We start from the raw sequence: 13,476 nt of genomic DNA on the forward strand, positions 1-13,476 counted from the left end.
ATATTTGGCCGAGGGGCACTCAAAAATTATATCTTAGAGGCCATTTTATGTGCAAGTATATAAAAAATTGAAGGTTAACCAATATCTAAATAAGGATTTTTTTATTGAATTGTGTGGGCAATTGCCCACACATGCCCATATGTACCTCTGCCTCTGAATATAGTCGTTAACCCATGAAATCCATAAGCTTGATTTAAAACCTGCCGTATTCGGACGGAAACGGAGGAAGGACACTTCTGGCCGTCCCTTTTTGTGGTTCCCAACTCCCAAGCAGAAGGGGACAGGGTTCATGAGTTCCGCCAAATCAGTCGGTCGAAAACCGTTCCGAACGGTTTCACGGTGCATGGGGACGGGGAGAAGGCCCTGCTACTGCTAGGGTGGGAAAACAGGGGGCCGCTTCACGGTGAGCGCCGCTCCGAGTCTTCCTGCGGCAAGTTTCCCCAGTTTCCATTTCTCTCATTCCCTCTCCTTCTTCACGAAGCTGAAACGGAACTTATGATGTGCCTCTTTCCCTTTCGAGCAGGTTTACTCTTCATGGCGTTGGTGGTGTAGAAGGAGTGGACTGCGAAGAGCGAAGCTGCCACCTCCGGCCAATCTGTCCAGCACACCAGCACTTTCTTCAGCTTCTGGGAACATAGTGGCGTCGGACCCGCTGCCGTCGCTTTTCGGTTCCAGGTTCTCTCTCTCTCTCTCTCTATCGCACATACACATGTACACACTCTCACTAGAAGCAAATCCTATGCTCCACTCTACTTCATTGTTACCTCTTGTTTTCTCGGACCAGCTTGAGTTTCAATGGTTAGATCAAAAGTTGAGGTTTTTCTGGAAGGTGATAACATCACGACATGATCGACGGTGGTGGGCTTATTCAACCAACGCCATGCACTTTCATGCAGAAACAAATGCCAAAGCTATTTGATTATATATGTTACTATTTTTTAATATGTTTTGAAGACCTAGGACATTGGCATAATGTTTTGGATACATTCATTGTGAAGTGGGATAACATGCGAGCTTTCTGAGGTCCTATTTAGTCTTTGGAAGCTTATCGGAGATTGCGTGTGAAACTTCTTTCTGTTTATATTGGGAATTGGGATTGGAGATTTTTTGTTAGATGTGTTGGGATTACGGAAACGGGAAGGTAAATGCTTCTATTGGTCGACCACTTAAAACCTGAAAGTTGTATGCTTGGGGTACCTGTGGTGTTATTTGTTTGTTAGGTTGGGTTCTTAAATTGTCCACAAGTTCCTGCTAAAGTTCCTGGAGTCTGCAGTTCTTTAAGCAGAACATCTTCGCTGTTTGGTGGTTTTTGGTGTGCGTTTGTATGTATTATGATGTAAATCTGAAGAATGTGTACGTGTTTGGCATGGGTTATCATTGATGCACAGGAAAAATACTGTACAGGAAATTCTGTTGTCTCTCCTGATTTCTCTTTTTTCTCTCTCATTGCCTTTGATTTGGTGGTTTTGTTTGCAGTGGAAAAGGCAATTGTTCCTGCTTTCGTCGCCCGTCTCCCGGTGACAAAGGGGCTTTTTGTTGCTGCGCAGAGTTTTCATCAAAGGCGTGCAAGAAATCTTCAGGTATTTTTGTGAGTCTATCTTCATATTGCAATACACGAACCGCCGGAAGCAAATAAGAAAACACCCAAATTAAATTAATGGCGACCATTATATACATGCATGATTACGATTGGATTTTTGAGAAATGGAAAACAGACCGAACACAATCTTAACGTGGCTTGGCAGATTTTTGCCTACATCCACGAACCGTTTATGGGCTTCATTGATGGCTGCCGTTCTCGCATGGTTTTTTACTTTACAATCATGTTTTTAGTACCCACGGCATTCTTTTTACTTTCAGGGGCAATACCCCATACAATCACATAAATAGATAAAATTAACATTGGGACTTCCTTATAAAGGGGACTTGCAGCAATTTCATCGTTATGAAATGAGAAAATTTTTTATTTTTAAATTGGAAGGCTGGGTTAGATGGATACAAACCAAATTATGATAAGAACAAGCTTCTATGGAGCTGAATCAATTCAGTTGCAAACTCCGACCACTTGAACATGATAAGAATATGGGCGCATATACATTTGAATAGCTGAAAGAAGCCTTGAAATTTTCATTTTTCTCCATAAAAAAGGACACATCGGTAGCCATTTCAGACATCTGAACAGGTGGACCTTTTTCTGACATGGAATTAAGGGCTGGCAATCTGATTTGCAAAACAATATTTTCTCCCTTAGCAATTGAATGCTTTTCCCAAATAATTATTGGTTGATATTTAGTGGGAACCATTTAGTCCTCTACAAATCTCACATCTTATGTAGTTTTTTGGCTCGTGTTCCATGTTTGGTTATTTGAAGTCATGTGACTGTTTACTTGGCTGAATAGAGGTTTTGAGGCTTGTAGAAAGCAATGGACAGCCATATGTTTTTCTAGATTTGACTGAAAAGAGTTATGACGGGTGTGTTAAATGCATCTTAGATCTTACTGAGATACTTCATATGTTTCCTGTTTGCCAATGGGATTCTTTACTGGAGATCAGCTACGGTTCTTGCTTATAAGTGCTATCATTTTACTATTTCTTCAACTTTGATTGTTACGGCTTCAGCAGACAACAATACTTAATGATGATCAGTTAAGACTTAAGAGAACTAGGAAATGTAGTAGTGCTTTAATCTTCTTCCTTCCTCACCTTTCCCTGAATTATCTGGTTGTACAATTACTTCTTCAGTTGTTCCAAACTGAAAATTTATTATTACACGGCAGGTTAAGCAGACACTTGTGCTTACATTTGTCTGCTGGCGTCATGATTCATCTGTAAAGTTTGGTTCAATGTGTTGACTGGCATCCGTTCTTGCATAACATGGACCGGTCACTGCATTTTTTATGACATTGAGAGGAGCTGCTATACTAACCAAGACACTGTAGTTTTCAAGTTCTTTTGCTTAAATGGTATGAGCTATAGGTTACTAAAATGAGAAGAACTTTTCACATGAGGATTACTAAGATTTTGCTTTTCACTTGCTGTCATTTTTTTTTTGTCTTTTATGGAAGTCTTATAACGAGATAGCCATCAATTATTCCTGTGGCACTGACACAAGACACTTTGCTGTCTTCAAAGAAAATATTGTTGAATTTTTTTAGGCTCCCTCTTGCTAATTTGACTGCTCCCTACTATGCATTTATCTGCATACTTTATCCTTCTGCGCTCCGTACAATCTTTTCGTACTTTTGCTTATCAAACCCTGAAATTGACGGAGCAACTCAAGTAAAACAAAGCTTGGGGATTCCAGCAACCTCTTTTGACTATTTGTCAAGGACAGATGGCTGGAGCTTCATTTGCTTGTATGGGGTCCCACATGATGACACGTTCCTTTCTTCCTTCTGCATGGCCCAACCCCCACATCTATGGAAAAAAAAATTTATGTGTCAATCAAAAGTGGACAAAAAATTTATGGATACAAAGGAGCCGAATAGCTTACCAACAATCGACCTGCTTATAGTTGAACACAATGAGCTTGAGCATTGTCCTAATTTCTGTCTGATTGGACTGGATTTTGTGATACTCGAACTTTAGGGTTGCAAATTGTCACACCCCGACCCTTTGACACACAAACATTTTTTTTTTTTCTAAACATCAAACATCGAGGTGCGACTACCCAACAGTTCAAAAGAGTGAGCCAAACAATTCAAAACAATGGGGCGAACTTTCATTTATATAACAACTTTGTTTCATACAAAATCACATTTATGTGTATGACAAAATGCCCCCAAACTGTATGATTGATGTCTAACAAAAACAATACATCAATACAGATAAACCAAGACGCGCCGGCACTACATAAGAAAACAAAGCCCAAAACCTCCCCAGTAGGACGTGAGTGAAGCCATCTGATCAACCTGCCGCCCCGGGTCTGCCAAAACCTGAAAAAGAAACAACTGAAGGCTTAGCCTTCGCAGTATGGCAACAAGCCAGAAAAATACCAAATCCTCTTAGATAGGGCTCAAATAAGAGAACAAATATCAAAACCATTTATCATCATGTCGTGTCAGAGCACGACACGTAAGGGCCACTCAATGGCCACAACAACACAATTTCAATCATATGCACATCAATCACATACATTCAATCATATACATTACATTTTCATTAGCTTTAGTGAATTCACAGTTCCTGTGGGTGCAACACAGGCACGTGCACACAATGGGCGGCCTACAACCGAGAGACAACCCTCGTGGTGGCCCATAACAATATGGATCTATTTCATCCGTTGCAGCGGTAGAGCACTCATCCATGGATGTGTGAATTTCAAGGAGAGATACTCAGCCTTCCCTAGGACACCCAGGTTGGGAAGGCGGGAGCCCAACGCTCCAAGCACAACACACAACAATACCCTGGGGCCTTGCACCGCCTGCGCTCCGAACAGGTGAGACCAGTGGCGAAAAAGGGACGTCTCCCAACACATAGCCACATCTCACTGCCTCTCATCTCTTAATTATTCATTATTATCATTCGATTAACACATTTACAAATTGACTGGCTAGCTCATGAGGTTGGTACACTTTACGAGTGCACCCACACCTCCAATTGCCTCCACACGAGGTCTGCACATAACACTAACAGTCATAGCTAGCCGTCATACAATATGGGTACAACTACCCTCCCATTCAATCATTTGCATCATTGCCTGTAGCAATGTGTATGCAACAGAACAAAACATTCACATCATTCATCATATCAATCACATCTTCAAAAACTTAGCCAAACCATAGAGAGTAGTCTCGATCTGTGATTGGCTCGTAGCTGTCTTATGCAGTTATCATTCTAGGATGCTTTCTAATGCACAATTGGGGTCGAAGAGACACTCGACTCGATACCCCACCTCATCTGTCCTAAACAGATATCAATTATAGCATGCACATGCAAAGACATAACATTTTCAAAACAATCACTAATAGCCTTTCAAAACCCTTCATATCATATATCAATTCATGTACATGCATACACACATTTAATCTCAAAACAATCAATCAATTCACATCACAAATCCTAGAATCCCATGACCCTAGGAACACACATTCACACATTTGCCTAGGCAGGGATTTGCTTGGAATGTCGCCATACTTGTGGCGCGCTCACAAACTCTTCAAAATGCCTCGAGCTTCAAATCTGACAGCTCAAGGTCGACGGGACGTGCCCGGTGTACCTGCAAACATAAACAAAAGATCAAATTTCTACTAGTTAACTACGCAATCCAAACAAATACAAAACAGAATCATTGAGGCACATGTCATCGCCTCAAGAAAGTGTCGACGGGTAGTGTCGACCTACAAGCCCTCCAATAGGCCACTTCGCAACTTCTTACCGTTGCCACCCAATGCCAAAACCCAATGCTTCGCTCAATCCATCCTTAACACATTTCTCATTAACTTTCCTTTAGTTGAGGCGTCTTCCCAACATGCACACCCCCTTCCTACCTACACATACCACCCGCGTCGACCAAGGTGCTCCAAGCGTTCCCAAAGACGGTCCTACGCTTCTCCACAACATCATTAACTCTACCATACTTCCCTATTGCATCGAAAATCAACCTATCATGCTTAAAAAAAATCATGATAAACACAAATCATCGCTTCTCCCACATAATCCTACACTTTCCCCAAAAAGCAAGGTCGCTTGCATGCATCCCAAACCATCAATTCTACCTTCTAGCATGCTCAAACAATAATTATACATGCTCCAAAGAAAAATATATAATAAAATGGGTTCAATTACGCCTTGCTTTACCCAAATCAAGAGTCTAGGCTGCTGCAATCCTTTCGGCAGCCACCTCACAAGTCCAAATGGTCCCCAAGCAGCTAAAATCCTTCAATGTCGCCACACCAAGGCCTTCTAATCACTGTTATGCGGGGAAGAACACGTCCCCTAAACTGGAATCCAATCAAACAGTGATAAAATCAGTAAAGAAGAGTGCTCGGTTGGGGAAAAATGGAAAAACAAATAGAAAATGGGGAGAAGAGCTCAAGTAGGGAAAAGGCACTGACCAAAGAGATAGACAGAAGAGAGAGTGAGGGAAGGAGGGTTCGGACAGAAAGGGGAAAGACGGCAAAGGGGAGGGAAATCGAGTGGGGCAAAAGAGGGAGATGGTGAAGAGGAGACGGACGGGACGAGGAGGGAGCTCTAGCAGAGAGGGAGAGGGAGAAATCATGCGGCAGGGGGTGCTGACGAAGGAGGGAGAGGCTGCGTGGGAGGGAGGAGAAAAAGCAGACAGAGAAGGCGAGAGAGGAAGCTTACCCACGCTGCCGCCGTCACCACTACCGCCGCTGTCATCGCCGCCGCCGCCGCTGCCGCGCCGACCTCCGTCTCCTTCTTCTTCTCTGCACTGAGCTCCGGTCGTGGGTAAGGGAGAGACGCAGAGGGGAAACGAGGGGGAAGGGGAGACGGGCTGCAGCGTCGGGCTCCTTACGCGCATGGAGCTCGGGTCTGGGTCTGGACCCTGACCCGACCCGTTCTGCCAAAAAAACCAAGCGTTACACAAATGGCTTGGATCCAATTTTAGAGTTTCATACCCAGCTTCAGAGTGACATTGTCGGTTGTCAAGTAATGGCAAGATAAAGTATTCACTTATATTTTCACTTATATTTCGACCATCTAGCCTGCATTATGTTAATGCAATATATGACTGGCAGTTTATCAGTTTTTATGATTACTATTCATCTAAAGCATCTTTATGATGACTGATAATGATCAGTCAGGTTTTGCAGTTCCGTTCAATGTTCAAGGAGGCTGCCATAAACTGGTCAGGTTGCTTTCTGCAGCTGGATCCTTCATAAACTGTGGAACTGTTGTTTTTGGTATTTGTTATTTTGGTCATATTTGAGGATCAACATGCACGTAAGTTACAACTGATGTTCGGTCAAGCCTCATATGACATAGTCAAAGAGATTTTCTTTTCTCAATTTGCTAAGAAAGAATCTTGCTTGATCTGCTCTTTAGTTAGAATGAAATGAACAACACTATATTTTTGTTTAAGAAATTTTATCAACATGTGAAGTTCTTCATTTGTTGGTGAAAAGAGATTGTCCACCCCAAAACCCAAACTGGATGAAAATTTTGAGGATAAAAATGAGTATGAACCCTAACAGGGAAAAATTCCTCCCTCTGGAAAATTTCCCCTTCCGATGTGCCTAACAAAACTCCCTTGTCTGTCTTTTTCTAAATTGTTTTTTACCTTTGCTGCCAAACACTACTTGAAGACTTACTAATTTTATTGGCTTTTGCAGCAAGGAAAGGAGTAAACTGGTCGTAGTTGTAAAGGGATTTGCATTTCAAGCATGGCACTTGGTTCTCTTTATGCATGTGCACTGCAAAATGGCGTGCTTCTCCCAAAATGTTCGAAAACTTATGCCATCAATTGTCATTGGGAATCTCATCAAAAACTTGTAGGTCCTCATTCAAGGGTTATATCTAGGAACCCGACGTCAAGTACCTCAACTTTTCTAAGTTTATCACAATGTTCACTATTTTCTGCTGCTGATTGTTGTCAGAAAACAGAATGGGTATCATGTAGGAAGGGCAAAACATCAGATTTTGTTGATATTCAAAAACCAAATTCATTTTTAGAGGGTGAGAAATTCCAGCTTAATCATGTAATAGAAGCACAGCAATTTGATCGTGAAATTCTTAGTGCTATCTTTGAGGTAGCTCGTGAAATGGAAAAGATTGAGAAAACCTCACTTGGTGCAAGTCTTTTGAAGGGCTATTTGATGGCCACATTATTTTATGAGCCTTCAACTAGAACTAGGCTTTCATTTGAGTCTGCCATGAAACGTTTGGGTGGAGAAGTTTTGACAACAGAAAATGCAAGAGAATTTTCTTCCGCATCTAAAGGAGAAACATTAGAAGGTATGCATGCATTCTGTGATGTCACTCGATTTGATTGATTGTAGATTAGTGAATGAGTTTTGTTACTTTAATACGCAGATACAATAAGAACCGTTGAAGGTTATTCTGATATTATTGTCATGAGACATTTTGAGCGTGGAGCAGCGATAAGAGCTGCCTCAACTGCAACTATTCCTGTCATTAATGCAGGAGATGGCCCAGGAGAGCATCCAACTCAGGTGAATGTTCTAAATTACTTTTACTTGATATCTACGTTAGCTCATTTTTTGGGTTCATCAGTTATGTCAGAGTATCTTTTAGGTTGTATTGTCAACCTTGGTGAGTTGGCTGACTGGTCAGCAGTTAGCTGCAATGGGTGAGGCCTGCCTGAACCCAACTTGTTATTGAAAAGATGGGCCTGGCCTTGACCCAAGCTTCAGCCAGGTTGGTCGAACACAGGCCTAGTGCACATAGACAGGGTTCGGGATTAAAAGTGTGTTCAGAAAATCTGGCCTGACATGCTCTCAAGAAGCTACATTTTTGTACAATAAGAATGCCCACCCTGGTTATATCCTTGAATATTAGTGAATAGCTTAAGGTGTTCCTTAGCCACTGGCATATGGACATAGTTTTAACCCTAGATTAGTGTTATGAATTGGTGCAATTTCATCATGAAGAAGTAGAGGAATTTTTTTTCAAAGCATGTCTATTTTGGTTGGAGTGTCAGAGTGGTAAAAGGTGTACCATTTTTGGTCTTTGGCCCTTCCTTCACCTAGAATTTACTCTTCTGCTGTTAAGTACTTGGAATGGTGGGTTTTGTGCACTTCAAGTATATACAGGTTTAATTATGTTTTTTTGGTTTGGGATTCCTTAGTTGACCTGATTCATTAGTCGGGCTTGGGTCACAGAACCTAAATCAAGCTCAGCGTGAATTAGATGCATGCCAAGCTCAAGCCAAGTCATGACAAGCCGATCACAATACCAAGCCTATACCTGGGTCAGCTATGCACGGCCTTAGTCCATGGCTAGTTGGCTAGTCATGGCCATGTAGTTGATAGGAATGCGAACCATGGACTAGCAAACCAACTAGATAGACTAGTCCCTGCTACTGTGAACGACTAGTGGATATGTACGTTTCCTTTGTATGTCTATGTATGTGTATTTTATGCATTTTTGTTCAAGGTTTTTAAATCCAGCAACTTGAGTTTCAACTTGGAGTGAATTGAATTGTGTTTTGCTCGGTTAACCAGTGTCTCATTTGGTTTTAACAACTACACTTTTTTTGTATAAAACATGTTTATACATGTATGTAATAGTGTTTTTATTCATTAAGTGTTTACCATTTTTCTTTTGACCAAGTTGATGACTGAGTCACCTAGTCTACTCAGTTAACTAGTCACCGAGTCAAGTCAATCAACTCAGTGGAGTTATCAATGTTCTTTTTTAATATTTATATGTGTGTGTATATGTTCATATATGTGTGCATGTGCACGTGTGTTTAACCTCAACCTGGTTAAAAATGGAAAAGCGAGGAATTGACAAGATTTGACTGAGTCATGGGATAACCAGGACAAGTCATCTGAGCTTTTGCAGAACGAAAGGTTGATTTAACAGAGTTGTTTGTGCATGTATTTTCTCATATTTCTTTAGAGTTTGGATTACACATAAAAGATGCATACACTACCAATAACGTAATTATAGTCGACATTTGCATTTCATATATATTCATAATATCATATACATTTATTATATCAATGTTGTGATATCAAAGATTGTTTACATATACAAATATACTTTTTGCGAAAAATGTTGCCAAAAGCAGGCTGAGTCACCAAGTTGACCCAGTCACTCATGAGCCAATTAACTCTGAGTTGAGTCCTGATTCATTGGGTTTTAAAGCCTTAGTGAGAGGTAAAATTAGAAGATTACATGTTTTTATAATTAAACATGCTAAATTCGAGCATTAACCTCAGTGAGATATGCTGTCTCCTTATCTGTTTCTGTGTTTCTATTCATAACCTTTGATGAACCAAAAAACTAGAAAAAGATAATTGGGAAACTGATCCTTCTAAATAATATCAAAATTGCCGACTTTTATTGATGTTTTCCACTGGGATACTTGTAGATGTCTTGGTTTTTTTTCCCTTGGGTGCATTGTATACTAGAATCTGAACAATCTCGTTGCTTTCTTTTCAGGCTCTGTTGGATGTGTATACAATAGAAAGAGAGATAGGTAGGTTAGATGGCATTAAAGTTGGGCTTGTTGGGGACCTTGCTAATGGCAGGACAGTCCGTTCACTTGCATACCTCTTGGCAAAATACCAGGATGTGAAAATTTATTTTGTTGCACCAGATGTTGTTAAGATGAAGGTATATGGCCTCAATTCTTTCTACTATAAATGGGCAATTGGTCATCTTCTGCTTTTGTCATTGTGATATTGAAATCCAAGAATGCCTTTTTCTTCTCTTGCCATTTTATTTCTCAAAATAGTGGACAGTATAGGAAGTCTTTTGTAGGAAATATTGTGTAAATTGTAAGCTGGCCTGCATATTCTTATTATACCAGCATAATTTAATGGATACAATAATCTGTGATACAGGCCATATTGTGTTGCAATCTCGGATGATAGGGCCATTGCATTCTCTTTCAAGTCGTACTGTATAATCTGTGACTGAAAATTTGTTTGTAGACAGAAATTATCCTGTGTCTTGGGCCGGAGAAACATGAGAGTTCCCCCTCTCCCATAACGATTCGTCTTTTGGTCTTGACTAATGTTGCAAGTTCACACCTGCACAAAAACATGCACACACTTGAACACCAAGTAATATGGGTGCGAAGAAAGGTTCCATCCATCTGTCTAGGGGTTGGGCTTGGTACCTTGAAGACTAAGAAGGTCAAGATTTCAATATCTGAGGCATGTCTCTGTTGGCATAATCTGGTAGGGATCTACTTTAATCCTAGCTTGCCTCCTAAAACGGAAAAGCAAATGAGGATGAGCTTAGCTTGGGATGAAAATAGTCTTGTACAACATACTGTGAGTCTGTGAGTTGGTACACAACAGTTATAGTTGTGTCATGCAAACAGTGATTCCTGACTTGTTTAAGAGCTTTCTCGTATCTTTTTATGACTTGTGATGCTTCATGGTTTGGCTTGCTGATGGAGGTAACCTGTAATCTCATAGTGGTTTTTTGAGTAGTAGAAAACATTTCTTGTTAATATGGTTCTACATATTGTAGTAAGACCATTTTATTTACACAGGAGAAGATTACACTTCAAAAACAAGGGCCACTGTAATTTCACTTGTGTCACATAAATCTTGCACTTTGTCACTTGATGTTATTTTTTGGTTGTGTCATAAATGAGTTCCATTTCCATGTGAAGCTCCATAAAGGATGATATAGGCTACAGATTATATCCACATGATATGCTGACAGTTCCTTCCAGGTGAACTGCCTGCAGGCTGCAGCTTATGAAAATGTGAAGTTTGTAGGTACTCTATAGGACGCTGTCCTTAATGCTCTTCGCTTCTTCTTAACATGATGTGAAGAACCGACTCACAAAGTAGTTTTTTGTTGATACTTCAAAATTATCTATACTTTAACGCACTTTATGTTCTTCTTAGGATGATATAAAGAACTATCTTACTTCTAAAGGGGTTGAATGGGAAGAAAGTGCAGATCTTATGGAAGTGGCATCGAAGTGTGATGTTGTGTATCAAACACGCATTCAACGTGAACGATTTGGTGATAGACTTGACTTATATGACAAGGCTCGAGGAAAGTACACTGTAGACAAGAAAGTCATGGGTGTACTGCAGAAGCATTCTGTCATTATGCATCCACTACCAAGGCTTGATGAGGTCAGCCATCACTTCAAGTGATATTTCATAGTTGCGACATGAATTTTATCTTCATTTATTACAAAATTTGGTTTTTATTGGTTTGTCTGACATCATTCCCATTGCTGTCCAGATAACAGTGGATGTGGATGATGATCCTCGAGCTGCATATTTCAGACAAGCAAAGAATGGTCTGTTTATTCGTATGGCATTGTTGAAGCTCCTACTTCTTGGCTGGTGAATGATGTGGTTCTCACATGCACACATCAAAATACATCTTCGTTGGGATGTTAGGACAAAGATTTTTCTCGAGGCATGATATGTAGTTATGCTATGAGCACGTGGTTGTCTTGGAACCTCGAGAGGATGCTGAATGATCATGGACTGCCTTTGCTTTTCATGAGTAAATAAAACACATAATCCTAATGGTTTGTCCATGTAGTCTCATGCTTATGGGTAGGGATATCTCTCATTTTGATCCGCAGATGGGTGCCTCCGCTAGGAGGCTGCTCAACAGAGTTTTACCACACTAATGTGGCTGCTGTATGAACATCATGCAAAGAAAAGAGAAACCAAGTCATTTCTCCTGGTTGTAGTCTGATCCAGTAGTGAATAAAGGAAAAAGATTGACCTTGTTGGACACTTGTTGGATGGAGTCTTGAAAAATGAGTATCCTTTTTGGAGGCTTTCCACAAGAAACTTTTGTTATGGCCATGTAATAGCACTTGGCCTGAAGTAACCATGTGGATTTTTCATTGCATTAGCACCTTTTGTGCCCACTGGCTTAGTATGTATCAGTAAACTACAAAAATGACAAAGTATGTTTCTCATCTTTTGAATTGATGTACACCAGTATTTGTTTCTTATCTTTTGAATGGATATACCTTTTATATTTGATATTTAGGTATCTTAACTGAGAAATTTTAGTTGCCTTGTATATTTGTCAAGTTTGTAGATGCCCGGGATAAGTAAAAGCTAGAATCTTATGATAGCAACACTAGCAACTTTCGTTGAATGGTTAAGGCAAAGCCTTTTTGCCGATTTGCACATGGCAAGTCTGCATTTGTAATCCTGCCCTTTATCAACTTGGACGTTTTAGTTCATCCTTACGGTAATGAATATGCTTTCCCTGGGGATTTATATTCATGATGCACTGGAACTTGCACCGAAGGTGCTTAGAAAAAAATAAAACAAGGTTAGGGCATCGGTGCGTTACCATAAGAAAGATAAAAACCCGGCCATAGAAGAACTCTGCGGGATGGATTCAATACTCTTAACAATGTACTGAACTACTTCTTTGTCTTCATGCGAAAACAATGTCCCAGGAACCTTCCATTGAATCTGAATGATCAATTATTATGGCTTGTTAACAGAAAAAGCGTTAATAAAAGCTTTGCATAATCTAAACCACTGGACTTTCACCCTTGAAAAAGGTTTCATGGATAATACAAGTTTTTTCCCTGACAAGCGTGAACAAATTTAATCAACGGACTGTGATCACTAAACTATAGTAAGATCATGGACTTGTTTAGATTATCGAAGTAAAAGATGTAGTTTGAATGGAATGAACAACGGACGTTCTCTTATTCCATGACATCCTCAGTGTTAGAGACCCGAGATACAAGGGCCTATCCTCAGTGTTAAAAGACTCGAGACACCAAGGGCCTGCCCAATATGGTGCTTCCAATTGGGCTAAACTGAATTCGATTTTCTTCATATTTGTCATATTGCGTGACGATTC

The 13,476-nt window shown here is 40.4% G+C and overlaps 1 protein-coding gene across 3 annotated transcripts; it reads left to right on the forward strand.

Moving 5' to 3' along the window:
- The first annotated feature begins 224 nt into the window (after nt 1-224).
- LOC116257333 (aspartate carbamoyltransferase, chloroplastic) lies at nt 225-12,634 on the forward strand. Of its 3 annotated transcripts, none has more exons than XM_031633966.2 (9): nt 225-403; nt 524-675; nt 1,477-1,580; nt 2,778-2,963; nt 7,296-7,917; nt 7,996-8,135; nt 10,093-10,266; nt 11,520-11,756; nt 11,869-12,634. In XM_031633966.2, the coding sequence occupies exons 5-9, from the start codon at nt 7,347-7,349 to the stop codon at nt 11,974-11,976; spliced, it is 1,230 nt and encodes a 409-aa protein (XP_031489826.1). In that variant the 5' UTR covers nt 225-403; nt 524-675; nt 1,477-1,580; nt 2,778-2,963; nt 7,296-7,346; the 3' UTR covers nt 11,977-12,634. The 3 variants fall into 3 exon arrangements, with proteins under 3 accessions (XP_031489826.1, XP_031489836.1, XP_031489818.1); XM_031633976.2 differs by lacking the exon at nt 2,778-2,963 and having other exon boundaries at nt 7,296-7,454; nt 7,560-7,917; XM_031633958.2 differs by lacking the exon at nt 2,778-2,963.
- Nucleotides 12,635-13,476: the final 842 nt, after the last annotated feature.

This window comes from Nymphaea colorata, chromosome 1 (genome assembly GCF_008831285.2).
Source record: "Nymphaea colorata isolate Beijing-Zhang1983 chromosome 1, ASM883128v2, whole genome shotgun sequence".
In the NCBI taxonomy this organism is placed as follows: Eukaryota; Viridiplantae; Streptophyta; class Magnoliopsida; order Nymphaeales; family Nymphaeaceae; genus Nymphaea; species Nymphaea colorata.

Bases quoted from the DNA above. Each gene is read 5' to 3' on its own strand.
- LOC116257333 (XM_031633966.2), top strand. From the start codon at position 7,347: ATGGCACTTGGTTCTCTTTATGCATGTGCACTGCAAAATGGCGTGCTT. The intron at 8,136-10,092 runs GTGAATGTTCTA...CTTTCTTTTCAG, and splicing joins CAGGAGAGCATCCAACTCAG to GCTCTGTTGGATGTGTATAC. The intron at 10,267-11,519 runs GTATATGGCCTC...TGTTCTTCTTAG, and splicing joins CAGATGTTGTTAAGATGAAG to GATGATATAAAGAACTATCT.